The following is a 27,841-nucleotide window of genomic DNA, read 5'->3' as shown; positions in this document are numbered from 1 at the left end:
TTGCCAACAAAGGACGCTATTTGCACTTAGTGTAAATAGACACTCCGATTCTGAAAACAGTAGGTGAAAAGTTCCTTAATGACCTTGTATTTCTGAAGCACGCAAATGATGGACACTTTACCATCCCATGAGAATGGAAGTGAAGCGCCACAACTGACACTGTAGGTCACATGACAAATGTAGCACCTCCTGAATATGCTCATACTATAAAGAACATTCATACACCACAACTGGCAAATCAGTGGTGATCTGGTGAACACTGTAAGAGTAGAAAGAAAGAACAAACAAATGAGAGTTACCAAAATACAACAAAAACACATAACATAACATTTTGGTTACTTGTGCAAGCCTAACTAGGAACGCTTACTAGCGAACAACCAGAATAGCTTGCAAATCTAGCGGTGTGAATGGGACTGAGAGAAAAATTTATCACCCTGAGAATGAGATTTAGGTCATCTGGCAAACAGGTGGAGAACTTATACACATAAGTGTGCTCAACAAACAGACCCTGTTATAGACCCTGCCTACAGCGTTTCACAGACACAAACACACACATGATCATGAATTCACCCACATGCCATACGCAGACACTGTCTTCCGCTCTCTGGCTGATCAGAGTTTATTTATAGAGCAGGATTAAACATTAGCTGCAGCAGAGTGATGCAGACATGTCAGTGCCCTCAGTGAGAGATGCTGGGCTCCGATTGGCTTGTGGTAGTGAGGTCATGGGTGATGACAAAGGGCGCCAGACTACTGCTGAATTCACAGAAAACGTCAATTGAAGGAGTTATGTAAGGGATAATGTACAGTCAGCTGCTCAATGTCTAAAATAAACTGACACAGGGTGATCAGGACCTTTGATGTTAAGCATAGGGGACTTGAGTCATCCTGAAGGGGTTTATTTTGTTATTTACTTTATTCAAAATATGATTTCTTGTTTTTCTTTTCATTTGCAGTGAAATGCTATGCCTTATATTAGACGCTAGTATGGGAAATGTGTTTGTATGTGATGGATAGATATAGCAGCTATACATTTAGGACAGTTCTCAGACAAAAACATAAAATACCATAAAAATACATGATAACTTACACATATAATACACAAAGTATATGTATGTATGCAATAAATACAGACAAAACATTAATGTGACAATTTAGACACAGGCAGATTATTAAAGAGTGTGTGTTGTCACTAAAACGTCGCCACATATCTGCTGAATTAGATGCAGTGTATGAGTGAAAGAAAGTGATTTCTACCTGCGCTAAAGCATGTCAGGTTTTTGAAGGTGTCCTGACTGACCCTCCTTTTCTCTGTAATTGGGGTTAAAGACTCGACTGCCTGAGGGGCGTTAAAACCACAGGTTTAACCACGCGCTGCATCCCTTTCTTGTTTCACACTAATGAAATAGGAAAAATATCTAAAAAACAAAACAAAAAACAAATTACCTGATCAAGTCAACTTTGAATTTTCTGTGAAATTACACACAAACACTCATTTTAAAACAGCAATAAGAATATAGAATTTTTTCTCCCACAGTTTTGAATGAGAACTAGAGCTGTCTCAGGAACCATAAAGAGAGGAAACACATGACTTGATTTCAAAGTGGAAATGAACATTGCAGAGCACCTGTCCCACATTGATGATGAGCAAGTTTGTCCCATCCCTGTTCCCTTTAAAAAGTCAACATGTTCTCAGTCCCAAGGGGTTCGATACTGCTGCATGTCCAAGAGAAATGTGGTCACTCATCATTTACATCCTCTCAAGTCGTTCCAAACCTATATGACATACATAATACAATAAAATAATATATTTCGAATAAAGTTGGTAACAGTTTTGGTGACCTTGACATTCATTATATGGACCAAAAAAAAAGCAAAAGGATATTTCTCAATTTCGGTAACGCTTACTTTTGAAGGTCCCCTAGACATTTTGTTGACTCTAAGTAATGTTGCACCTACGTCAACTAACTCTCATTAGAGTATTAGTAGAGTATTAATAGACTGTCTGCTTAATATCTGCTAGCACTTTATTTTGACGATCCCCAACAGACATTATACTAACTGTAAGTAACTTTGCAAGTACATGTCAACTTTCAACATTTGATTAACCTAAACCTAAACACAGTTTACTAATACTCTAATGAGAGTTAGTTCACATAGGTGCAACATTACTTAAAATCAACAGAATGTCTAAAGGAGTACATCAAAATAAAGTAACCAAAATATCTTCTTTTTATACAATTTAAATTTTTGGGTTATCCTTCCCTTTAATGTATAATGTGCGGAAGGTATTATAAATGAACATGTTCACTCATTTGCATTTAAAGAGACACACACAAAAACGACGTGTTTTTGCTCACACCCAAATAGGGGCAAATTTGACAAGCTATAATAAATGATCTTTGGGGTATTTTGAGCTGAAACTTCACAGACACATTCTGGGAACACCAGAGACTTATATTACATCTTGTGAAAAGGGGCATAATAGGTCCCTTTAAGAATCTGTGAGTACAGTTTATAAACTGAGGGGACGAATTGCAAAACTGTGGCCACGGATTTTATTTTTTTTTTCCTACAGGTGACTTCCTGGACTCTGAATTGTGTGCTGGAGATAGTGATCAAATAGACTGCTTGATAAAGTATTTGAACACAGGGAGAAGTGCATGAACACATGAAAGTGCAATATGATTCTCTCTGTGAGCTCAGGTCAAGACACGGGTCACGGCTCAAAGAGCAACAGCAGGAATATATCAGCTGCAATTCTTCTTACACATTAAACTCTTGCCCTTGACTACTGTGGGTTTGTAGTCTAGTATGTGTGTGCACATGTGAATTGATTTCTGGGTGTGTGTCCATGTTCACTCTCGATAGGGCCCTCCTTTCATTGTGCGTCCTTTAGTTTCACTTCACTAGCGCTCTGAACATCACATACCTCTGAGGTAACATCTAAACATGCCTCACCACAGCCAGGAGCGATAAAGAGTTTACGTCAATGGAAAACAGAAGAGGAGAAGTGGCTGGACGGATCACTTTACAGTCACTGATTGTTTAACCCATCAGTGGTACCACCAAAAGGGGAATATGAAGAGATATTAATGTATTTCATCAAATATAAATGAAAGAGTTGTTTTTATGTGAATGTGTACAGTCAATACATGGTTTGTTGCATGTAGTCATTTATTGCGTCATTATTTTAATTATTGTGTCAATAACATTTTAAAGTGTTATTTTAGGTTAATCCCATTATTACATTTCCAGCCTTAATTATTGCATAAAATGAAACATAATAATAATACATAATTTTAGTCCACAATTATTTTTTTTTTATTTGCAACTTTCTGTCGGGTTTAATTGACCAACTGAGCAAAATTTGTCTAGTCTATATTTTCACACATGTTTTATGATTTATGTAGAAAAGACATCCAGTTAGTAAAATACATGTATACATTCATATAGATTTTAGCAATACATACACTACCAGCAAAAAGTTTGGAATAATTAAGTTTTTTTTTTTTTTTTTAAAGTCTCTTCTGCTCACCAAGGCTGCGTTTATTTGATAAAAAATACAGTAAAAAAAAATGTAATATTGTAAAATATTATTACAATTTAAAAGAACTGTTTTCTATGGAAGCTTGTTTCTGCTACTGAATAAAAAAAAGCTAATTGTGGCTTTTTATTTCACAATTCTGACTTTTTTCTCAGAATTACATGATATAAACTCGCAATTACGAGTTATAAGGTCAGAATTGCATAATATAAAGTCGCAATTGTGAGTTATAAAGTCTCTGTTGTGAGTTATAATGTCAGAATTGCACTAATATAAAGTCGCAACTGCGAGTTATAAAGTCAGAATTGCGTAATATAAAGTCTCAGTTGTGAGTTATAATGTCAGAATTGCAAGATATAAGTTTATATCTCACAATTCTGACATTATTTCTCAGAATTGCAAGTTTATATCTCGCAATTCTGACTTTTTTTCTCACAATTGCGAGTTATAATGTCAGCATTGTGAGATCTTTTACATTTTTATCTTTTATAATTATCTTACATTTTTTTTATTCCATGGTGGAAATAAGCTTCCATAGTTTTCTATTTAAATATATTTTTTAAATGTAATTTATTTCTGTGATCAAAGCTGAATTTTCAGCATTACTCCAGACTTCAGTGTCACATGATCCTTTAGAAATCAGTCTAATATGATGATTCTTAGTTCTTTGTGAAATCTGGCTGCTTTTTTCTGGTTCCATTACAGGAATCTTCGATGATCTGCATGATAACCCTTGGCTTTAAATGCCCATTTAACAGGAGTAACAAGTATTGGCGTGTCAAAGGGCTGACCGAATTGGGCATTGTTACGCATAATGAACTTAGTTTCCTCTGTATTCAAAGAGAGGTATGGTTATTTGAAGTAGTTTCTTGTTCCTGGATAAAGGAAAACCCCATGAACCAGTTTGACGACATGTTTACCCTGAGATCACATTCAGCTGTTGCAAACGCATCACGTCAAAATGTTGAATGGATGACATGTGAATTGTTTCACATTGTAATGAAGATCATCATACTTCCAGATCTTAAATTCTACGTTAGACATTCCAGCAGATCTTAATTCTCGCTTACGCTGGCATTCGCTCAGTTGCCTTTTTATGGTGTTATTTTTGGAGTGTGAATGTCACCCTTGACACACTCTCCGCATGCATGTGTGTATCCGTGCAGATGAGTGGGTGAGTCTTTAGCAAGTGGGCCACAACATCTCTCAGGCTCAGAGACGTCTCAGTTGCCATGGAGATGGAGGGAAAGGGTCTAGGTATCGGCACTGATTTCCTGATTCGATTCTGAATACAAGCTATCTTCTATATTGATTCATTTGGGAATATTTTAAAGTTAATTTCGGTTCATGGTTCACTTTATTTTCATATTCAGACATTTTAAAATAATTTTGGCCATTACGGGTTATCAGCTATGCACAGAAAGAATTTCCTTTATACCACTTGAATAAATAATAAAAAAGGCAGCCTAAAAAAGTAAAATGACACTTTTCATAAATAGAACTGTCAATGAATATCCAGTTTCATTTGGATCACATTATGGAAGTAAAACGATTTGCAAAGATGGTTCATGTTGACTTCTGCAAGTGTGTATTTAATTTAAGGTTATGATCCACACATTAAAACTGGATGGTCCCATCAGAGGTGCGGCACAGAGGGTAGTTTGTTGCCCCTGACATATGAAGATCTGTTGAGTAATGATCTGGGTTAAATTCCAGCCTGGTTCATGTCCTGGTCCTGTTCCGCTTCTTTCTCCCTCAACTTTCCTGTTGCTTTTCCACTGTCCTCTCAGCGATTAGATCGGGGTCAGTAAAGAAATTAGTACTTTTATTCATCAAAGATACATTAGATTGCTTAGGCCTAGAACAGGGGTGTCAAATCCTGCCGCTGGAGGCCCACTGTCCTGCATAGTTTAGCTCCAATCCCAGTTAAACACACCTGAATCAGCTAATCAAGATCTTGCTAGGCATACTAGAAACTTCCAGGCAGGTGACCTGAGAGCTAAACTCTGGAGCTAAACTCTGCAGGACAACGACCCTCCAGGACCAAGTTTGGACACCCCTGGCCTAGAATTTACAGTGAAGACATAATATAATGTTACAAAAGATGTATAATGTTACAAAAGATTTCTATTGCAAATAAATGCTGTTCATTTGGACTTTCTATCCATCAAACAATCCTGAAAAAAATGTATTGCGGTTTCCACAAAAAAAAAATATTACGCAGCACAACTGTTTTCAAAATTGATAATACTAAAAAATGTTTCTTGAGCAGCAAATCAGCATATTAGAATGATTTCTAAAGGATCATGTGACACTGAAGACTGGAGTAATGATGCTGAAAATTCAGCTTTGCCGTCTTTGTTTAAATAGAAATCCGTTATTTCAAATTGTAATGACATTTCACAATATTACAGTTTTTACTGTATTTTTGATCAAATAAATGCAGCCTTGGTGAACATAAGAGACTTCTTACAGACCCCAAACCTTTGGACATAGTGGATATATTATTAAGTGTTTTCAGTGAACACGATGCATGTATTTCCATTGAGAAAGGCTGACATTCACTGAATTTAGATCTTTGAGCTTTGTGCAGGGGCCGGCAGTCAGGATCCACTGACTCAGCGACATCTGCCGATTGGGAGGCATGATTCAAATAATGATTAATGAGAATCTACTGAAAAAAAGACATTGATTTAAAAAAATCGATCTTGGGATTTTAAAACTCGATATTGGAATGCTCAAATGAAGATCACAGTTAATCGGCAAATCAATATTTCTGCCCAGTCCTAGCGGCAAATCAATACGGTTGGCATTGACTGTCAGAGTCTCAGGTGGTGATGAGGGAGGAAGAAGAGCTGCACTCTAGACCAGTTTCTGATTCTGTTCTAAAACACACTGCTACAACACAATCTGCCACCAGCTGCAGATCAGGGATTCATTGGATCTCTCGAGGCCTGATTTGAGGCTTGTCAGAGATTTTGTATTATGGGGCTTCTGTGGGTATGGGGTGGGGTTGAAAAGGCACAAAACAGTCTATGTAGTTAACCTTTAACAATTTTAACAGAGATTTTGAACTCTAGTCTGGAACTCAAAGAAGCTAATTCAAGTAGTCACAACCATCTACTAATACTGGACCAGATCCATCAATCACATATGCATCATTGTACTCACACACAATTTGATTTGGTCCTAGGGACCTAAATTTCATCATGGTATGAGTAATTTTATATTAATTTTTATAATGGGAATTGCCAAAAGTATTGGGACACCCCTCCAAATCATTGAATTCAGGTGTTCCAATCACTTCCATGGCCACAGGTGTATAAAATCAAGCACCTAGGCATGCAGACTGCTTCTACAAATATTTGTGAAAGAATGGGTCGCTCTCAGTAGCTCAGTGAATTCAAGCATGGTACCGTGATAGGTTGGCACTTGTGCAAAGTCCATTCGTGAAATTTCCTCACTACTAAATATTCCACGGTCAACTGTTAGTGGTATCATAACAAAGTGGAAGCAATTGGGAACAACAGCAACTCAGTGGTGTAAAGCACGCCACCACTGGACTCTAGAACAGTGGAGACGTGTTCTCTGGAGTGACGAATCATGCTTCTCTGTCTGGCAATCCGATGGACTAGTCTGGGTTTGGCGGTTGCCAGGAGAACGGTACTTGCCTGACTGCATTGTGCCAAGTGTAAAGTTTGGTGGAGGGGGGATTATGTTGTGGGGTTGTTTTTCAAGGTTTGGGCTTGGCCCCTGTAGTTCCAGTGAAAGGAACTCTTAATGCTTCAGCATACCAAGACATTTTGGACAATTTCATGCTCCCAACTTTGTGGGAACAGTTTGGGAATGGCCCCTTCCTGTTCCAACATGACTGCGCACCAGTGCACAAAGCAATGTCCATAAAGACATGGATGAGCGAGTTTGGTGTGGAGGAACTTGACTGGCCTGCACAGAGTCCTGACCTCAACCCGATAGAACACCTTTGGGATGAATTAGAGTGGAGACTGCGAGCCAGGCCTTCTCGCCAACATCACTGCCTGACCTCACAAATGTGCTTCTAGAAGAATGGTCAAAAATTCCCATAAACGCACTCCTAAACCTTGTGGAAAGCATTCCCAGAAGAGTTGAGGCTGTTATAGCTGCAAAGGGTGGGCCAACTCCATATTAAACCCTACGGATTAAGAATGGGATGTCATTAAAGTTCATGTGCACGTAAAGGCAGGCGTCCCAAAACTTTTGGCAATATAGTGTCTTTTATATGGCGGAATTTGTTGGCGCATTGCATAGTATATACAGCTGAGTCCTAATTGTATCGTATAAGGTAATTCATAGTAAATATTTTCATGAGTTCTTTAAATCTGTCCCTAATAAACTAATGGCATTATGCTTTATGCATTAGGCCCACTGCACTCATTTCTCTGGTTCATTACCCCTCACAGCTCTGAAAGAAGGTATAGTCACTCTGAAAACCTCTCCACATCATGCTAAGGATTATATTTCACGTGCTATGTTTGCATTGTAAGCAATATAATCTGACTTTCATCCTAAGTCACCTGCTGAAGTAATCCTCCCAAGCGCCAAATATGCACTTTCTTTTATGCCGCTTTGGTGAGAACACATCTGCCAAGAACGGTAATGTAAAATGCATAAGTTCAAGGTAGATTTTCTTTCCAGCTTTTGCCTGTTAGTGTGTCCCAATTTGGTCCTAATTTACAGAACAGACTTGTTAGCCATTTAGATAAGTTGCATTGGTTTTTCAATTAAAGGGATAGTTTACTCTAAATGGTAAATTCTGTCATCATTTTCTCTCCTTTTGTTCTTCTATGGAACGCAAAAGAAGATCTTGAAAACATTCTGGCCACTCTTTGTTATAATGAATGTAAATTAAGACGTTCGTGAAAGATTCGTTCATGAATTTACCTGATCTGGTTCAACTCAGTGATCCAGTCTCAGTGGTTAACAGCTCATTGGAGGGAAAGAATATAGAATGGTATAGGACTTGTTCACCAGCAGGGATATGTATTCACTGTGTTGATACTGTACTTTTCACTGTCTGTCCAAAAGTTTGACATTGTATTCTGTAGCTCAAACAGCTAGCATTGCCAAGGTCTTGGGTTCAATTCCCAGGGATTGCATGAACTCATAGAAAACAAATAGGCCTATACTTTGAATGCAGTGTAGGTTACATTACATTTAAATGAAAAATATATCAGAAGTTCCTAGACATTAAGAAATTCAAGAGCTCTTAATGTAACCAAATGTCAAATTAGGCCTAATTCAAATGATTTTTATTTATTTTTTTATTAATTGGAGAAAATGGCTCTTGATTCCCAACCAAGGTACTCATCATTAAATTATTAATTAGGAGGATGCAAGGTGGAAGTTGTTGCTACTGAGACATTGTTATGTTTTCCGATTGCCTTTTTATTGCCTGTTTGCAACATCAGTCTCTAACCCCCATCTCTCTTTTTATCTGTCTGTAGGAGATAAAGATGGCAGTAAAGTGACCACAGTGGTGGCGACCCCTGGACAGGGACCTGACCGGCCGCAGGAGGTGAGCTACACCGACACCAAGGTCATCGGTAACGGCTCTTTTGGCGTGGTCTATCAGGCCAAGCTATGTGACTCAGGAGAACTGGTGGCCATTAAGAAGGTCCTTCAGGATAAGCGATTTAAGGTAAGACTGAGAAGCATGACATTCATTCTTTCTTGGTCCCTTGACTCTATATAATGCTTTGGGCCTTGTAGCCTTTCTTAAGAACAGCTCAGACAGTATTTCTTTCATCAAAGTTCTTTTGTCTTTGTTCCTATATCATTATTAATATTTTTTTTGTCTGTTCTTTGATCAGTTCCTTTATTTCTGTTCTTCAGTGTTATTGCTATACTATTATCTTTCATCTCTGTTCTCTTATGTTTGATCTCATTTCTTGTGGTTTATCTTTTCTCTTAAATCAATTTCAGCTGAATTCCATTCTGATGTGCTTCATGGCCATAGTAAATCAAATACTGTCCATACCTGACACAGTGAATGCAAAGTGTAATTAGATGTTGATATTATTGCAATATCTGTAGAAAAAATAATAATAATATAAAAATAAATAAATAAATAAATAATGGCATCAATTAGAAATAATGGTAAATTAATGCTATCAGTTAGATGTAATCAACATTTTTGTATTTTCTCTTTTTTGGTCAATGAATCACACTCAAAGTATGAGTGTAGGGAGGTGAAGAGTTTGTAACCATAACTGTACAGAAGCGTACAGTAAAAACTTACTGTCAGTCGGCACTTCCTGCTGACTTGGGTGTTTAACAACCTGTCTTTTTGCAGAATCCAAAAAACTCCCTCACTAGCTGTTTCCCAATTCAGAGGCTGCATCCTTCGAAGGACTCAAACACCAGAGGCCACGCCTTTGAACTGAGCATTGTTAAATGGGTCGGTCTAGCCTATAGAGTATTGCTCTTGTCGCCTAGCAACTGTGACAGCTGTCATTGACAAGAAGCAATGACGACTTTTTTGCTGAAAACAAAACAGGGTTTGAAACCTGTCTAAATATGTTCACCTTGGTCTATTTATGTACATAATAAAGAATATAAACTATCTGTAAAATGACATCTTAGTAAGATACGTCAACATCTGAACCACTTTTTTATTTATTTTTTTACTTTTGTATTGTTAGATATTTGAGTAAGTTGAAACCCAATACTTGCATTTAAAAGTGCAATCTGGCATTTTCTCTCAAAATATACAGTTGTCACCAGTACGAAATGAATCTTGGGATAGGTTGGGCCGCAAAGGATCCACTCGAAAGATGAAATGAAGGACTCATTTGTAGGCTGCCTTTGAAGAGGCCTTTGAAATAGGACAGCCTTCAATGGAGGCTGCCCGCATTTGGTCTTTGAATGCGGCCTTAGAAGGATGCAGCCCGGGGTTGCATTTAAGTCAATTTTTATGCCACTTCAAAATGGCAGCGAGGATTCCCCTGAGGGGAAGTACTTAGGGAAGTTTGTGAGTGTATGTCTAAAAGTGAAGTTAAACGCAGCCCCTGAATTGGGACACAGCTACTCTTGAGCTAACTTCTTTTTATGATAGGACGGGTGGCTCCCAGCAATACAGCCACCTAGAGTTGTCAAAAGTACCGACCACGATACCAAGTCGGTACTGACATTTTTAAAAGTGTGATGCTTTGATTGCTGTTGAGCGGATTCGTAAACACCTCTGATTGGCCTTTGTGTTCACGCGCTTATCAGATATGTCTGTGATTGGCTACAATGATCAACGCACAGGAGCGTTTGAAAGCACACGGAAGTGTTTGAAAGTGTTTTGAAAGCGGGAGTGGGGGCTTTTGAAAGCAGGCGTCTATCAGCGGACCGGTCCACTGATAGCCTGCTTTCAAACACTCTCGTGCGTATCTGTGTAAGCGCTTGGTGAAGAGCGTCATTGATGTCTATTTACAACATGTTTTTGAAGCGTTGATCATTGTAGCCAATCACAGACATATCTGATGAGCGCGTGAACACAATGGCCATTCAAAGGTGTTTACGAATCTGCTCAACAGCGCTCAAAGCGACACATTTTTAAATTTTCAGTACAGACTTGGTATCGCGGTTGGTACTTTTGACAACACTACCGCCACCTACAGTGTTGGAGTGTCAACTAGATGGCGCTTACTGTCCCTGGACTATTTATATTATCAAATGTGTATTATAATATCAATATATAATTTTTTTACATATCACAGTTATTGTCAATACCAGTATATTGCATCTTTTTAAACTGTCTCCATTGAAGTAAAAACAAATAGAAATTATAAATGTAACATATTTTTCCATTTAATTTGGCCCCTAAAATTGTTGCCACTTTTCACATTATTAGCGACAGCCTTGCTCTGATGAGTTCATCTGTGTAAACGGAAGGGGACTTTGCAGTGTTTCCTGACAGATGACAGGCATCATCTTTTTCGTAAACTGCAGCAGAGAAGTGTGATTGACAGAAGAAGATGTCACCTTTCCTGAGCAGCGACACATACATGCAGTCGTGCTGAAAGTGACTATAAGATCAGATGGTGGTGTAAATGAAATTTAGGTCACTCGCGTCAACGAGCGATTTCCGCTAGTGTGAAAAATTTGACCTCATCTCATTGTGACAGTAAGCAGTGTGGATAAACCATGGCCATAAGAGAGCTGTGGTGCATTTATGTGGTGTGTGTGAGACAGAAATGGGTCACATGTGAAAGACAGCATGTGTACAGTGACCTGACAGAGATATTGACACCCTGTGCTGGTGTGCGTGTGTGTGTGTGTTTTGTCTATGAAGCTGTGCGCCTTTTCCATTGTCATTTTGCCGGGTCCTCTAGGATGATAGTGTAGATGATAAGTCATTGCTGGCACACTCCTGACAGGAGGGATGTTCCAAAAAGTAGAGGGCATGTTTATACTGCCTTCTATGATACTTTCTGGACAAATTCTAGGGTAGTATCACATGTATTTTGGAGAAGGTCAGTAAAAAAATCCATCCCAGATACCATATGAAACCTGTGTAATCAATTATAAATATATAATTCATTCAATACCAAGAGGTATTGATAAAAATTTTAAATCTACAGAGCCCCTAAGGGAACACGTTGATGTAAAAAAATATATAAGATGGGAGGTAAAGTTAAATTTCAGTGCATTTGCACTCTCTCACAAAAGTGTTGCTTTACTCTGAGAAAAACATTGAAATATATAGTTTTTCTTCCCACCTCATATTATTTCAATCACCAGTTTTGTGCAAATGCAAAACATTTGCAAGATTTATACTGGCTTTAAACTACTGAGTTGTCATCTAAGCAACATGCTAACACCAACAAGAAATCACCCCCTATACCCTCTTTTACTATTCCTACATTAGTGAATGAAAACGAGTGAGTGAATTGGATTGGAATTGGAATTGGACAACCATTTAAAACTTAGCAAACTGGTAGCTCTAATAATGAAAAGATGTATCTTGAACTCTGTGATGGAAACTATGTATAAACCTTAATTAAGCAATCTAATATATATATAACATATATAATATAACATTGTACCCACATTGCACCAGTGGTTTGGAAAATGGATGTATGGATGATTTAGCTGTGGGTGAGATACAGGAATTCATTCTGCATGACCCATACAGTGCATTATGGGTATTCTGTAGCCGCTGGATCGCTGCACTCGATAACTTCCACTATGGTTTCAGACACCACTACACATGGCTGTTCCCTCAAATAGTGCCCTATTTAATGGTATAGGGGGCAATTTTGAACATGTTCAATAATATTTACCAAGTAAAGTTTGGTAAACTACCTCTCATTTCTTGTAAGTGAGACTTGTTATTTTTCCTCTGTGCTGCCACCTGTTGTTTCGGAGAATAGTGCTAAAGTGAAAATGTCAAGTATAAATACCTCAAGAGTGTTGTGAGGTGCGTGCGTCATCTGTGAAGTTAATTCTCTTCATGTGATACCCTTGCAGTTATTTCTGTCATTTCTTCACTGCATTCCTTTCAATGGAGTTTGCTCCTCTTGCTCATAGCTCTTCTGAGAGAGGATCTGTATGTGTCAATATCTGTAAGAGTGTTTATCTGTATGACCTTTGTCCTGCAACGAACACACACAAATTTGCATATATGTGATAGCATATGAGAACAGTCCTACTATTCATTATCCTACAAGCGCAGGCTTCTATGACGTCTGTGGATGTTTATGTTATTTATAAAAATAGAGAAAAACCTAGATAATATATATATATATATATATATGATGATTTGATAAGCAGAAGACAGCAATCAGCATTGCCTTTTTTATGCTTGTGTGATGTAATAGTGCAGATGAAGTGATGTAATGGCCGCTTTTCCGAGTAATCAATCATTTTCCATGAAGTTGATGTGTACTTGGCCATGTGCATGAAGCAAAGGTTCTGTTTGCTTTTAACTTAGCCAAGTATAGACTTATTTCCATCAACCACTTATAGATGAGAGGTATACAGTAGTTATTCTTGCATATTCTAATATTTTGAAGATATTCAGTCTCAAAATGCATGCATTTTCTCTAAAATAACTTAAAAATGGTGGTTTAAGTTCAATGAGAGAAACCATAACTTTAACCAAATAACCATTGTAACCAAGTAGATTTGAAATGTTTTATTCAAGAAAAAATAGTCATATTAAAAACAGTTAAAACTGTTTTCCACACTATTATTCACTAAATGATCTCAAGGAACTACAACATTTATAACATTCATACACACCAATATGACAATACATAGTAATGTGGAGCAATACAATATTTAGTAAATAACTGAAATGATTCACTGAAAAGGAGATTTTTAAATAATTCTAAGGGCCATTCACACTGAACAACTAAGGGGCCATTAACGCGCTAGACGGACATGTTTGACCATTGCGCTCGCGTTTTTCGGTCTAGAGACACTTTTTTTAAAAGTTGAACTTCTTTTAACCTGAGCGCTGCATTTTTAGAATGCTGTCATGCACGAGACACTGCAAAAGACGTGAGCACAACAGCTAAACATGTTCTTTGAGAGTGTAAACAGTGGAAGAACAGCGCAGATAGCATGGCAAGCTAGAATGCCAAGTGATGATACTTAAGCCCAAAGTATACTTCATTTTTTACGAGTAAGCGTAAAATTTCTTCACCGCAATAGTACGTGTGGCGCCTGATTTTTTTGACCACATGTTTTTGTTTGTTTTAGACATACACTCACATGTTTGGCCATTGTTTCACAGTAGAAAATGAAACTAAAGAGACAGAACAACAACAACAAAATAGCGGAGAATGCAACAGCAACAGATGCCTACATTGACAAGCGCTTGTGTGAGGGCTTTTGAGATAGGCGCAACTTTAGTTTAAAGGAATACAAAGACATTTTTATCGGTCATAACTTCTGAGGAAAATAGCACAGACACTGGAGATAGATGAAACGTTTTAGAGTGCATGTGTCGACCTTGCATATACTTGCGTATACTTTGAAAGGCTACCCGTTCGGCAGTACGCATACATTAGCTTTCGCGCTAGTTTTTTCACTTTACACAGAGAGAGAAAGACGTGAAAATTAAACAATCACAAAAATGACTATTGTTCTTTGTAAAAGAGGTCATCATTTGGTGATTTAAGCCCAGTGTGACAGACGGTTGTGAAGCTGTGTGTGTAAATGGAGCGGCCTGATGAGAGTGACTATATGCAGAGTTGGCAGTGACTAGTGTGTTCACAAATTACCACCAACTGTGTGATTGTGATGGAGTTACAGGCTAACAGAGTCACACAAAACACACACACACAAACCCAAGTTCGATTCTACACCCTTCCCTCTGTCCCCACAGATTGATTTTCACAACTATGTTGCCACAAACCAATATTTCAGTACTTAATAACATTAACAATAAAATTCCACAATCCCTGATACTACAGCATAAACAAATATGCCATTTAAAAAAAAAAAAAAAAAACTTAGAAAATGTAAATATTATTATAGTTTACTTTTAAATTAGAATGTTTTTACATATTCCCCAATTAAGTACACATTGCTTCAGTTTTTTGAAGTGATTATTCAAGTAAAAAAAATGTTTAAAGGTGATGAAAATGAAAATAAAAATGATCCCATAATTTACTCACTCCCAAGCTATCCTAGGTGTATATGACTTTCTACTTTCAGTCAAACACAGAGTCAAAAATATTCTGGCTCTTCCAAGCTTTATTATGGGAGTGAATAGTAACTGAGATTTGAAGCCCAAAAAAGCACATCCATCCATCATAAAAGTAATCCATATGGCACCAGGTGGTTAATAAAGGCCGTCTGAAGTGAAGCGTTTTTATAAGAAAAATATCCATATTTATAACTTTAGATTATAATCAGTAGCTTCCGGTAATGTCCGTCCACGCGTTCACGAGAGAGTCGAGTTCCGGTGTATGACGTAGGATGTAGGAGTAGCGTAAACTTAGGTGAGAGAAGACGCCTCTCGCAGTTCAAATAGGGCTAAACAACAAACTCAAGCTCCTCCGACATTTCTCTTTAAAAGTACACTCTTCCACCAGAATTGACTTGCATCAATTCTGAATCACGGAAGCCAGTGATTCTAGTTTATAAAGTTATAAATATAGATTTTTTTTTTTACAAAAACACATCACTCCACTTCAGAAGGCCTTTATTAACCCCCTGGAGTCATATGGATTACATTTATGATGGATGGATGTGCTTTTTGGGCTTCAGAATTTCGGTTACTATTCACTCCCATTATAAAGCTTGGAATTATATGTCATCTATAGTGGTTCACAATTTGTCAAGATTTTTTTCATATTGATTGCAAATCATACTGAAGTGACCACCTTAACCCAGACCATATTTTCAAGTGGACTTCACACCAACCAAATGAACTAAACATTGATTTCAAACAGACACTGAATGTATTAGACCTGCTGTTTTCCAAAGTGACTGTTGTCCTGACTAAACAAATACTCAAAAGCCTTAAAGTTTTATTAGATGTGTATTAGATATATTAACTCTGCCATCATCTTCTGCTGCTCTCACTGTAAATAGAGGAAACATCTCTCTCAGATGCACACCATGTGGGTGGTGCTTTAAATAAAATCGTTGATTAGCCAATTTCTCTTGTGGAATCCACCAGATGACACTGGTTGTCATGGATACAGGCCATTTCAGTAGCTCTATTTTGATGTATTATTCTGGTCAGATATGGGTCAAAAACTGACCCAAGTCCTCTAAGCGAGAAACTCTGTGGAGGAGACTGTTGCAGGTTCATTGTGTTCAAGCTTTTGCCATACCTGCTAATGTAGGGATGTGCCTGAAGCCAAATACTTTGCTCAGAAAGGAAATTCTACAGAGCCAGGGACATGGTGATGGGACAAAAACAAGATGGGAAGAAAAAATATATTCAAATGCTTTTGCGTTTGCTCGCAACGGTTATGATGCCTGTACCAAACTGTAATGGGAAATGTAGAAGAAGAAGCAGGTATGCTTGAGCATCTTGTGACTAGTGTTGTCAAAAGTACCGACTTTGGTACCAAGTCTGTACTGAAGTTTTTGATGATACCAGCATTTCCCCCTAGGATTTTCAACGGGATTCTTAAACACCTCTGATTGGCCATTGTGTTCACGTGCTCATCAGATATGTCTGTGATAGGCTTCAATGATCGACGCTTCAAAACCATGTTGTAAATAGACGTCTTTGACGCACAGCACACAGCAGCGTTTGAAAGCAGGCATCTATCAGCGGTTTTTGAAGCGTTGATCATTTTAGCCAATCACAGACATATCTATTGAGTGCGTGAACACAATGGCCAATCAGAGGGGTTTAAGAATCCTCTCAACAGCTCTCAAAATTCTAGGGGGAAATGCTGGTATCATCACATTTTTAAAATCTCAATGCCGACTTGGTACCGAAATCTGTATTTTGACAACACTACTTGTGACATCACGTCCTGTTTTTGGTTCGTTTAGATGTCTTTGGTCCATTTTGCATTCATATTTCAGTCCAACCATATCAGAGTTCATTTGGAAGGTGGTTCTCGGTCCGCTTGTTTGGTGTACACAAAGATCCAGGTGGTAGCGTTCATGCTTATTCAAATGAACCGCATTAACAGAGCATTTGCGCCAGAGTTCGTTTTAATCGAACCAAATCTGGCAAGTGTGAACACCCTTAATTTTGCAGTTCCTGAAGGAATGAATGAATGAATGAATGAATGAATTAATTATCAATTAGAGAGTGTTTTATTTACTTATAATGTTCCCTAATTTTGAAACTTGGGCCACCTTACTCTTCTTCAAAATCTTTTTTGCTGGATCCAAGGATTAAAAGTGACATCAATTTGTTAAGCTGAGCTGAGAGTACTGCCGTTGCTGAGTACTACACTCTGTTAGTAGCTGAAAATATTATTAACATTAAATCAAACTGTTTTCTTCTTTTTGTGTCTTTTTGCAGAACCGTGAGCTTCAGATCATGAGGAAACTGGACCACTGCAACATTGTGCGCCTGCGTTACTTCTTCTACTCCAGTGGAGATAAGGTAAGTGTCTCTCTTGTATCACTTCATCTTATGTTGTTATCTCACGCTACATCATAGTGTGTTTTTATGCTGCCCTTTTCAGTTCTGTATGTCTGTACTAGGTCTTGGCGATATAGTAAATATATTCACAATGTATTTGCAATGATTTTGTTTGTGAAATAAAATTAAGTTGCATCATGTCGCAATAATTGTAGGGTAATTTTTATTTGACTGTGCAGTGTCCTGAAGACTTGAGAGCATTAGGAAAGATGTTCTCAAAATGTTGTAAAATTAGATTTTTTTTTTTTTTTTAAAGTATTTCAGTAGACATTTTCAGCGTAGGAATACATAAAGATCAAGAATCATTGGGGTTGATAAGATTTTTCAATGATTTTGTAAGAAGTCTCTTATTCTCAGCAAGACTGCGTTTATTTGATTAAATATACAGTAAAAACAGTAATATTGTGAAATATCATTACAATTTAAAATATCAGTTTTCCATTTGAATATATGTTTAAAATGTAATTTATTCCTTTGATGGAAAAGTTGAATTTTCAGCATCATTACTCCAGTCTTCAGTGTCATTCGGATTTGGTGAACAAGAAACATTTCTTATTATTATCAATGATTTTTAACATTGATAATAATAAGAAATGTTTCTTGTTTTGCTGCTTATTATTTTTGTGGAATAAACAGCATTTATTTGACACATTTTTGACCTCAAACACTTGAACATTAATTTTATTTAAATATTTAATATTGTCAGAATGCTAGGTTACAAATATATCACCCAGACCTAGTCTGAATGCCTCTGTATGTTTTTTTTAATCTCTAATGGAGTCTAATGGTGCTCAGATGCTGACCTGAGAGAAATCGACTCTGAGAACTTGTGCCCATGTGATTATCTGTGTATTTGCTAGACATACGTAGGTTTGACGCTATCTGACTGAGATATTAAGACACACACACATAAATACTGTCAACACTGCAACATCATCTGACCACAAAACCACACATCTACCTCCCTGTCTTTCTTGGTCTCGATTATCTCACACATCACACACACAGATCCTCTCGACCTCTCGCCCACACACCATGACTTTGCAAGAACGCCTGACCACCGTTTTTTCTTCTCTGAGAAACATGCTTTCGAAATGGCTGGTGGCTGGTTTCCGTTCACACACCCACAAGCAAGCCCCTGCCCCTCTGTAACCCAGAATCACAGAGCACCAGGGTAAAGGCTGTCAGGGAGTGCATGGAGAACAGGTCCATAAAACAATAAAAAAAAAGTCTAGGTAACTAGAGCAAGGGCTGAAGGGGAAGGAAGGTAGGCAGATGAAAAATCGTGTCCATAGTGATATGGGAGAGAACAGGCCCTTGACATTAGACCAACATCATTTGTATGTACAAATGCTCTTTTCTGGGCTTAAAGGTGAAGTGTGTAATTTCTGTGCAGTACTAAACAAGGAAGCATTTCCCAAAAGCATTATAAGCCAACTTTGGTCACAATTTCCATTATTACCAACATAGTTCAGCGATTCTGCGTTTCCAGAAACCATAGTTCCAATGAGCATTTGCAAATGGCATCGCAAGTTTGTGTGGTTAGATCCACAACACTTGCATAGTTTCTTATGACATATAGACTTACATACATCTTCCTCTTGTGCAAAATAAACAAGAAAATTCTCTGTTCATCCCATTTAAATATATATACACTTTGTTCTATATATTTTAGTGTCAACCATCAGAGCCATTTTTAAGAGTGTGCAAGTACATAAATGCATAGCGTATGATGTAACCCTGGAGAGTAGCGTAAGAGGGAACCCACAATGAACCAAACATCAAATAAAGCAAAATCACAAAGCACAAAAATAGTGAAATAGTCCTCAGATGCCATGTATGATGCCACAGCAGCATCTCAGAGAAATGACATTGTAGAGAAGGCTGTGTGGGGATTAAATGTGTGCATCAATTACATACTGCATGTAAATGTGAAATTTAAAAAATGAACAGCTTTCTGTCATTCATGAAAATGAACTATAATAATATGACATTAAAGGCACAATATGTAATTTTTTGCCCCTAGGGGTTGCCTATTGAAAAGCGCAGAACTTTTATTATGCCATAACCGCCGCTTCCGCTTCTTCCGGTCAAGCGTATGTGGGGTAACATAGTGCTGTTTTATCATACATTTTATGTATTTATCATAAAAATGTTATAACGTTACTCTGTGCATTCGCTCGGCAGCTGCTATGAGACACTTCAGTAAGCTAGATCGATATTAGAATATCATATTAATAAATGCTGGATGGCTTGTGTTGCTAAACGGAATGCAATTAATTTTTAAACTTATTGTATGATGGAGAAAATGCTGTATTACTGTAACTAAAAATAAAGCTGCATCTGATTATGCTATGTTAGCTACTTAACAAAATAGTGTTTCTCCAAAATGAAACCGGAAACCGAGGGTAACGCAGGTTTGATGTCGTTGATAGCCGACGCACGGACACAATCCATGTCCTGGTTAAAATTGCTTATTTCTCGGGATTTAAACATTCTTGTAAACATCTGTAATAATGTAAGTACACAAGTCAACAAAATATATAACACTGTTCTAGTGGTTTTTGGATATTTCAATCCAAAAATCGTACATATTGTGCTTTTAATTGCAATCTCGAATTGATTAAATAGCAGAAGTTATTACTCCACCTCATGTGCTTGATGTCCTTAACATCAATCATATATCGTTGAACCAAAACGATGGAGGTGCAGCTATGCGACTATGCCGAAAACTTTACGGCCCTTTCACACCACAAACGACGAAGTTTTGAATAGAAACAATGGATTCATATGGAGCTATTCACACCAGATGCAAACATTTGGTTCACCAACAAATTTAGGGTTTTTCTTCAGTGTATATGTATTTTTTCTTCATCAGCTGATGAAAACACACCAGCACCTGTGATCAGACATTCTGTTCTATATTATGACATTGCTTGGCATCTGTAAACATCAAGTTAAGGCCTGTTCGCACCAAGGATGAAAACTATAATGATAACTGTAACCATTAAGTTTTAAAAATCACTCATACTCTAGGAGAATAGCGAAGTCTACACCGTTAACTATAACGAGAACGACACAGTGGAGCAATATCATTGATCTGAATGATTTTTTTCCAGCTGATGAGCAATAAAAACATTGACAGCCAATCAGAATCCACTCAACTTCAAAGAACCCAAGCATTTAAAGCGGCAGATGTCATATTTGCAGCACGTGCTTAACGTTACGTCCGTTGGTGTGGACACTAGTATGGTTATTGATCTTGCTGTGAACGAGTGTCTACACCAGATCCAACTGGAGCATCGCAGCTAAATAGCTCCCATTATAATCAATAAAGCTGTCTACACTGTAAATGTCTGGCTGTAACATAGTTTGCAGAGTGGACTCTACAGTGGCATAAATGGTTTAGCACAATCTCCACCGGTGACACATTTCTACCGTCGCATGGCGTGCACCATCATACCGCCCAGCAGTCAGTCAGGCGACTGGTTAGCTTCTCTCTACTGTAATTTTAGCAGCTGCTCTGTGTTTTTTGCCTAGTGTAAACCACCATGAAATCAGAGCCCAGAGCGTCTCATGGAGAGATAAAACACAAAGATAGAGGAGGATGACGTAGGTCAGAGAGAGAGATAGAGATTAAAATCAGGCTTGAAAAGAGACTGTTCAACAAAGATGAGGTGGCGTCATGTCTGGATGTGGTCTGCTCTCCCTCCAAACAACTTCCACTTCAGCTAAGTGGCACGATTAGTAGAAGTGTTGTTGCACACTGCAGACAGCACTCTGCTCTGGAGCCCAACTCTAGACCCCTTTAAATGACTCTCACTACAGTCACAGGCTCTGTTCTAAAACATAGTGCTGTTCTGACTACATGATGTTCGGTTCGTGAGGAACCCATTCAAATCATCTACTGAATCAGCACGACACTTTTTCTCTGCATCCCTATGCAACCCTGACTAGCTAGGGATAAGAGGGGAGTACTCTGGGTTTAGGCCAAATTCCGAGCTCAGAGCCCTTCCTTCGGACATCACTCCATATACGCATATTCTTTACTCTATCTAAATATTTTTGTAAGTATGCTTATTGTCACAGCTGCCAAAGGTGGGTGGGACTGGTGGGATATAATCTCAGCCTCAGACGTCACGCCCACAGACCGTTGGCTGAACATCTGATGCACATGGCTCTCTTAACTGGAAAAACTTCAGGATTTTCAAAGTCATCATCTGGTTGGTTGAATTCTTCAGGATGTGTGGAAGACGTGTGTGTCGCGTTCTTTAATGGTCCGCCTGGAAACAAATGCCGTGATGCAAAACCCTCTCGTGGAAGAAGAATGGCTGTCGCGATTACAAATGTGACAATGAACGCTTATCAGGATCAACTAAAAGCTGGATTTTCAAAAGTATGTGAAGTTCGCGGCTCCGTTGTTGCAGTAAACTTGCACAACGTTCTTGAATGAATAATTTATTAGATGCACGCCAGTCTGTTATTGTAGGGATATCGACTTTACATTTTCACGCCCCTAAACATGATGCAGAACTCTTGGGTGGTCCTCAGCCAATGAAAGCTGCGATAGAGTCCAGACCTTCTGCCGTCAGTCGGAAGGTCTGGCTACGCGAGCCTAGGTGGGATATGTCCCCACCACTTTTTTTGCCAGGGTCAATAATGCCCCCACCAATTTTGGAAACATTTTGTGGCACAGATGTACCTAAAAAAAAACAAAGTAAACATCTCCAGTTGACTATCACTGATAAACATCTGTGGTTTTAAAGGGGAGGGAAAAAAAAAAAAAAAAACTAAACTAGGGCACCCCCCCCAACACACACACAAACACACACACACACAACACACACACACACACACACACACACACACACACACACACACACACACAAAAACCCCTGCCCCAAACACTTTTTGAAACCAACGATGTCAGGGTTTTTTCCATTATTTTTATTCATAACATATTTTGTACCTGACAATGGGATTATATAGCTGGTGTTTTCCTTGGAAAAAGTATTAATACTAAACACAGCAAGTCTTTCCCTTGTGAAAAAGAAGTGCACTTAATTGTTTTGAATGTGCACTTGTTTTGTACTTAAAATCTTTAAAGTATACTTTTAAAAAACAGTTTTTGCAGAATATAAAGTTAATTAAATTAAGAGCCACTTTTTCATGACTAAAAAGTGCACTTTGTAATAGTGAAATTAAAAGTTTTACTTTAAATTACATTTTAAATCATTATGTTTTAATAAACTGTTGTCGTGCTTTTGTCAACACTTATTTTGATGTGTTGACTAACAGACTAAATTACATGTAAAGTACTTGATTATAATATTTATATATATATATATAAAGTTAATATCTTTTATACTATGGGACTGTTGAATGCGTTATTATTTTTGGTAGCACTTTACAATAAGGTTCATTAGCTATTATACTACGGGGCTGTTGAATGCTCGAATCTAATTGGTTGACCAACATTCTACAGTGTGCAATTATTTTCAGGGAAACGCACGGCTGAAGTAGTTCTAGGCAGGTATTGACCGCAATGCAGTTCCATATCATTTCGCCAAATGATTTCAGTTATTTCAATAGGTTCTTACAGCTTACAACCGCAAAAGAAACAAAACCCACAACGACACTGACCAAACAAATAAATATAGTAACAACAAATTATTGTCATGGTTTTTGCCACAAAATAAATTTTATTGTGTCCTGAAAGCGCATACTCTCTCGTGCTCTCTCTCTCTTTCAAACTTACACACGTACTGTATAGTACAGACACACACTTAATCAGTAAAATAATTTAGCAACTTAAAAGATACATGACTCACCAGCGAGGTAATAACTGTGTGGTTCTTGCGGTAGATAAACTTATAGTTTTGCTATTAGTAGAGACACTGCTGCCGTGAGAGACGCACAGACTCAGGTAGGCTAATTCACATATGCTTATTCTCTCTCTCTCTCTCTCTCTACTGTGTTAATAACAGTATCAACTGTATTAGTCTGCCTCTGTTACTAGTTCTGAAATGACGTTTTGGAATTAGCAACGGAGGTTTGTTATGAGATGCGTAAGAAATTAGCCCCACACACAAGAGTGTTTTAAGGACAAAAACCTGACAAAAGTCTTGAAATACAACATCGGAACAGTGTCTTGAGATGTGGCAGCCGTAGTATAAGTGGAATAATTGACTCCGGGCCGTTAAATTCTTAGAAAATAATGCACACCCGAGGTGGTAATGCAGCCACGACGCGAAGCGGGTGTGCATTATTTTCTAATACTTCAACAGCCCGTTTCTCAAGAACTCAAGAATTCAACGGCCCATCGACAGTTATTCCTTACACATTAGTTAACTAACTTGTGTACATGAACTAATAATGAACTGTCCTTCTACAGCATTTATTAATCTTTGTTAATGTTAATTTCAACATTTACTAATACATTATTAGTCTCAGTGTTGAGTTAACATGTTCAGCTGATTGAGCAAAGACTTAACCAACAGAACATATTAAATCCATCTATTTATGAATGGTGTATGAGTCTACAGAGACAGGTGCTTGTATACTGACACGTAAGGAGATTGCTGGGCCTTGACAACCACCAGCCGTTACACATGGTCTCTCTCTACCATACTTAGTGCCCACTGATTTTTCCTCACAGGGGAGCCACACAAGACCGGCACGGATGAGTCAAAAAATACATATACATAGACGACTCAGACGAAAATAGGAAGAGAGAGAGAGTGGTAGAGAAAGAGGCTCTAGGTTGTGTCACATGGTATTCTGTATTTGTGTGAAACAAACTCATTTATTCACACACTGCAGTTATGATGCATTTTGCATTTCTTCAAACTTGTCTCACACTTGTCTCACACAAGTTTGGTGTTAGTAAGATTTTAGTTTTTTAAAAGAAATTAATACTTATTCAGCAAGGACGCATTAAATTTATCCGAAGTGACAGTAAAAACACTTATAAAGTTACAAAAGATTTCTAATTTGAATAAATGCAGTTCTTTTACAACTTTCTATTGATCAAAGAATCCAGCAAAAAAAAAAAAAAAAGTATCACAGTTTCCACTAAAATATTAAGCAGCACAACTGTTTTCAACATTGATAATAAGAAATGATAATAAGATATAATATAAGCAAATCAGCATATTAGAATGATTTCTGAAGGATCATGTGATACTGTAGACTTGAGAAATGATGCTGAGAGAATATAAAAAGTTATTTTAAATTATAATAATATTTTACAATATTACTGATATTTTTGAGCATAAGAGACTTTTTTCAAAGCCTTAAAAATCGTACCAACTTCAGACTTAAAAATGGTAGTGTATGAGGCTTAAAAATATATGATAAAATAAATGGGATTGGGAATCAAGAACCGGTACTTATTCAGAATTTGAACCAAATGATTTTCAAACATTCTTTTCCATTAATGGCAATAGCAAACAGCACAATCAGATTCAGAACCAGAACAATTTATTTTCATCCATAAAGGTTTAAATTTATATAACTTACTCATATATAACTGGAGCAGTACTGCTTTCCAAACCAATCTGGAGCTTCACTAGACACTCTTTATATGTATGTAGTTAGAATTTGTCTTGATTTTTACTAGTTGTGCAAAGGCACATAAATAAACACACTCAGGTTAGTGCATTAAGTGGAAGAGACCGTAATAGCAGCCTGGGGATAAATGAGTCTCTACCTGTGGGAGATGTTGGCTACTGTGACGTGAGCCACAGATTAACCAATCACTTGCTCACAAAGTCAGGTGACCACAGAGCAGCAGCCAATCAGATGGCCATGTAATCTGGTGAGAGCATCTCAGTCACCTCAGAGCTTCTCCGATCGGCTGTAATTGAGGAAGTGTTGCTGTTGCTGTAGTGAGGGCGAAGAGTGAGTCACGGCTAGGACTAATTTTAGCTGCACAGCACAGTCAGGGGGTAGGTTGGGTTTTTTCCCCACATTTTTTTTAGGAAATCAAACATCTGTTATTAGGGACTACTTATCAATCAGAGTCAAAGTGGAGAAAAAAAAATACTTGGCTAGAGAAAAATAGTGGCACTAACAAATTCATTGCATGTTCTGTCTTTGTGAAGAACCGCAGTGCCCTAATGATATAGCTATAACCAGATTTTTTTTTTTTTTTTGTAAATAATTTTCAGATTTGATTTTGTTAAAGGAATAGTTCACCAAAACATGCACATTTTCTTATCATACTCACCCTCATGTTGTTTCAAACCTTATGACTTTCTGTTTGAAACACCAAAGACGATGCATTACAAAATGTTTGGAGCAGAGTCTGAAATTAACTTTTCAATTAAGGGGCAATATTTGTAATGGCAGTTTTTAGAATTACCTTATTAAATGTATCTGTGTTGTCTTTTATGTCAAATATTTGACAGTATATTCAATTAATTGACAATATATTCAGTTAATTCACATGACATGCTTACAGGGGTGGCGCGTGTGTAAGGCTGGGCAAGACTTAGCCTTGGGACTAGCGTATAATTTTCTCACTTAAACCACTGACTGCTGCTGCTTCTGATTGCTGCCCATAACTGCTGGTCTAGGATCAGTTTTCTTCGTAATAATAGTATATTGGGTGAAATAGATTTGGCAAACAATCCAGTGCGTATTTGTGTTTGTGCTCCGGAGAACGTCAAAGCTTTCTGTTTACAATGTGTTGTTGCAGCATTGAGCAATGTAGCCAGTCACAAACATATCTGTTGAGTTCTTGAACGCAATGGCCAATCAGAGGTGTTTAAGTTAGCACTAAACAAAAACTCTGGTGTTTTGAGCGGTGAGTGGATTTTGAGTTCTGCACCTTCGCAAATCCTCTCTTAATAACAAAGTGTAGACATTATGTACTTTCTACCATGCCAAATCCCGCATACAGCATGCTTGCTTTTCTGTTAAAATTAACAGTGGCTTTAATAACAAATAATTTATCAGGAGTGTTTATGCTGGGCTGTGTAGGTTGTGCGACGACACGTAAATTGAAACTATTACAAGGAAGTTTATTTGTTTTTAACAGGGAAGCGCATCTCCTTAGCTTTACCCTGGAGTTGGTTCACCCTCCGCCTATGCATGCTTAACACTACTCAAAGATGGCACACAACAATAGCGTAATGTTAGGAGATTAATGTAATTTATCTCAGCGTATGTAAAGTAGGCTGTGACCGGTGACTAATCTAAATGCGTTTTATTGGCCTTTGCATTCATATCCTCAACAGATATGTGTGTGATTTTTTTTTTAACCCTCAACCCTGAAAAAAGTGTAAAAAGAAACCTTTGATGCAAAGTGTGCAGATCTAAATGTAATGACGCAGTCGACACTTTTCATTCAATTTCACATTTCATTTTAATTGTGACAGTCATAATTGATTAAGATTAAATTTTTGCCCCCTTATCTTAAATTTGGGGGACATTTTTGTTTGTTTTGGTGGCATTTTTGCCCCAAGCACCTGCTAATTTCCGATTCTGATGTGAAGTGCTATTTTTCATAATGGGAATTGAGGCTGTCGATATATTATATCTTTTTATATCTTTTATATTTGTACATCTTATTCTTATATTTAAGTATCTTCTCATGTTTAGCAGAATACGGGATGTCAGTTTGACTCGTGACCTTTTGGGTTATGCCTAAAGTAAATGAGCTCAGGCATGTGTAGCCCATCAGAAATAGACTCTCTCACAACTGAATGTCTGGAGGAAGGAAGAAGGGAATAAAAGACAGGATGTGACATCAGACGAGGGGTCAGAGTGGCCCTGTAGGCCACTCCATTGATTCTTCCGTTTTTTTAGTTCTTCAGGAGGACATGACTTCAATGTCTGAGTATTTATGTTATGTAAAGATGGTGGGCATAACCATTGCTCGCTTTCAGGCACAGTTCCACACAATGCATGGCAGTCAACGTCCCCAATGACATCATGCCAGAGAATCGGCTGTTTTTGTGTTGTTTCCATAGCAGCTTTTTTTATAGTTCGTAAGCTGCCTGTTCAGTCATGAAGATATATGTAGGGATGGGCCGTATGGGACATTTTTAGTGTAGACATTGACTCAGAGTCATTATCTTCTTCCATGCCGAGCTTATTTTATATATAGATTCACTAAAGTTATATATGTATGTGCTATAAAGCCTGACACTTTTAACTCTGTGACTTAAAGTATTTGCTTTCTTGTTCTC

General features: G+C 37.7%; 1 protein-coding gene and 1 long non-coding RNA gene across 4 annotated transcripts in view; one reads left to right on the top strand and one right to left on the bottom strand.

Annotated features, from left to right (window-relative positions):
• Window positions 1–27,841, top strand: part of gsk3ba (glycogen synthase kinase 3 beta, genome duplicate a) — a 61,245-nt gene that overhangs the window by 19,636 nt on the left and 13,768 nt on the right. For both annotated transcript variants that reach the window (XM_051906961.1, XM_051906962.1), the window contains exons 2-3: window positions 9,031–9,224; window positions 17,523–17,606. In XM_051906961.1, the coding sequence (XP_051762921.1) occupies window positions 9,031–9,224; window positions 17,523–17,606 (278 nt within the window). The remainder of the gene's footprint in view (window positions 1–9,030; window positions 9,225–17,522; window positions 17,607–27,841) is intronic.
• On the bottom strand, window positions 589–27,841 carry LOC127519325 (uncharacterized). Of its 2 annotated transcripts, XR_007931784.1 has the most exons (4): window positions 25,167–27,841; window positions 12,976–13,167; window positions 1,628–1,776; window positions 589–1,418 (listed from the first exon to the last, which is right to left on the bottom strand). It is a non-coding gene; the product is annotated as an uncharacterized LOC127519325 (long non-coding RNA). The 2 variants fall into 2 exon arrangements; XR_007931783.1 differs by having other exon boundaries at window positions 589–1,776.

This window comes from Ctenopharyngodon idella, chromosome 9 (genome assembly GCF_019924925.1).
Source record: "Ctenopharyngodon idella isolate HZGC_01 chromosome 9, HZGC01, whole genome shotgun sequence".
NCBI lineage: Eukaryota > Metazoa > Chordata > Actinopteri > Cypriniformes > Xenocyprididae > Ctenopharyngodon > Ctenopharyngodon idella.
This window is presented reverse-complemented; position numbering and strand designations above follow the sequence as displayed.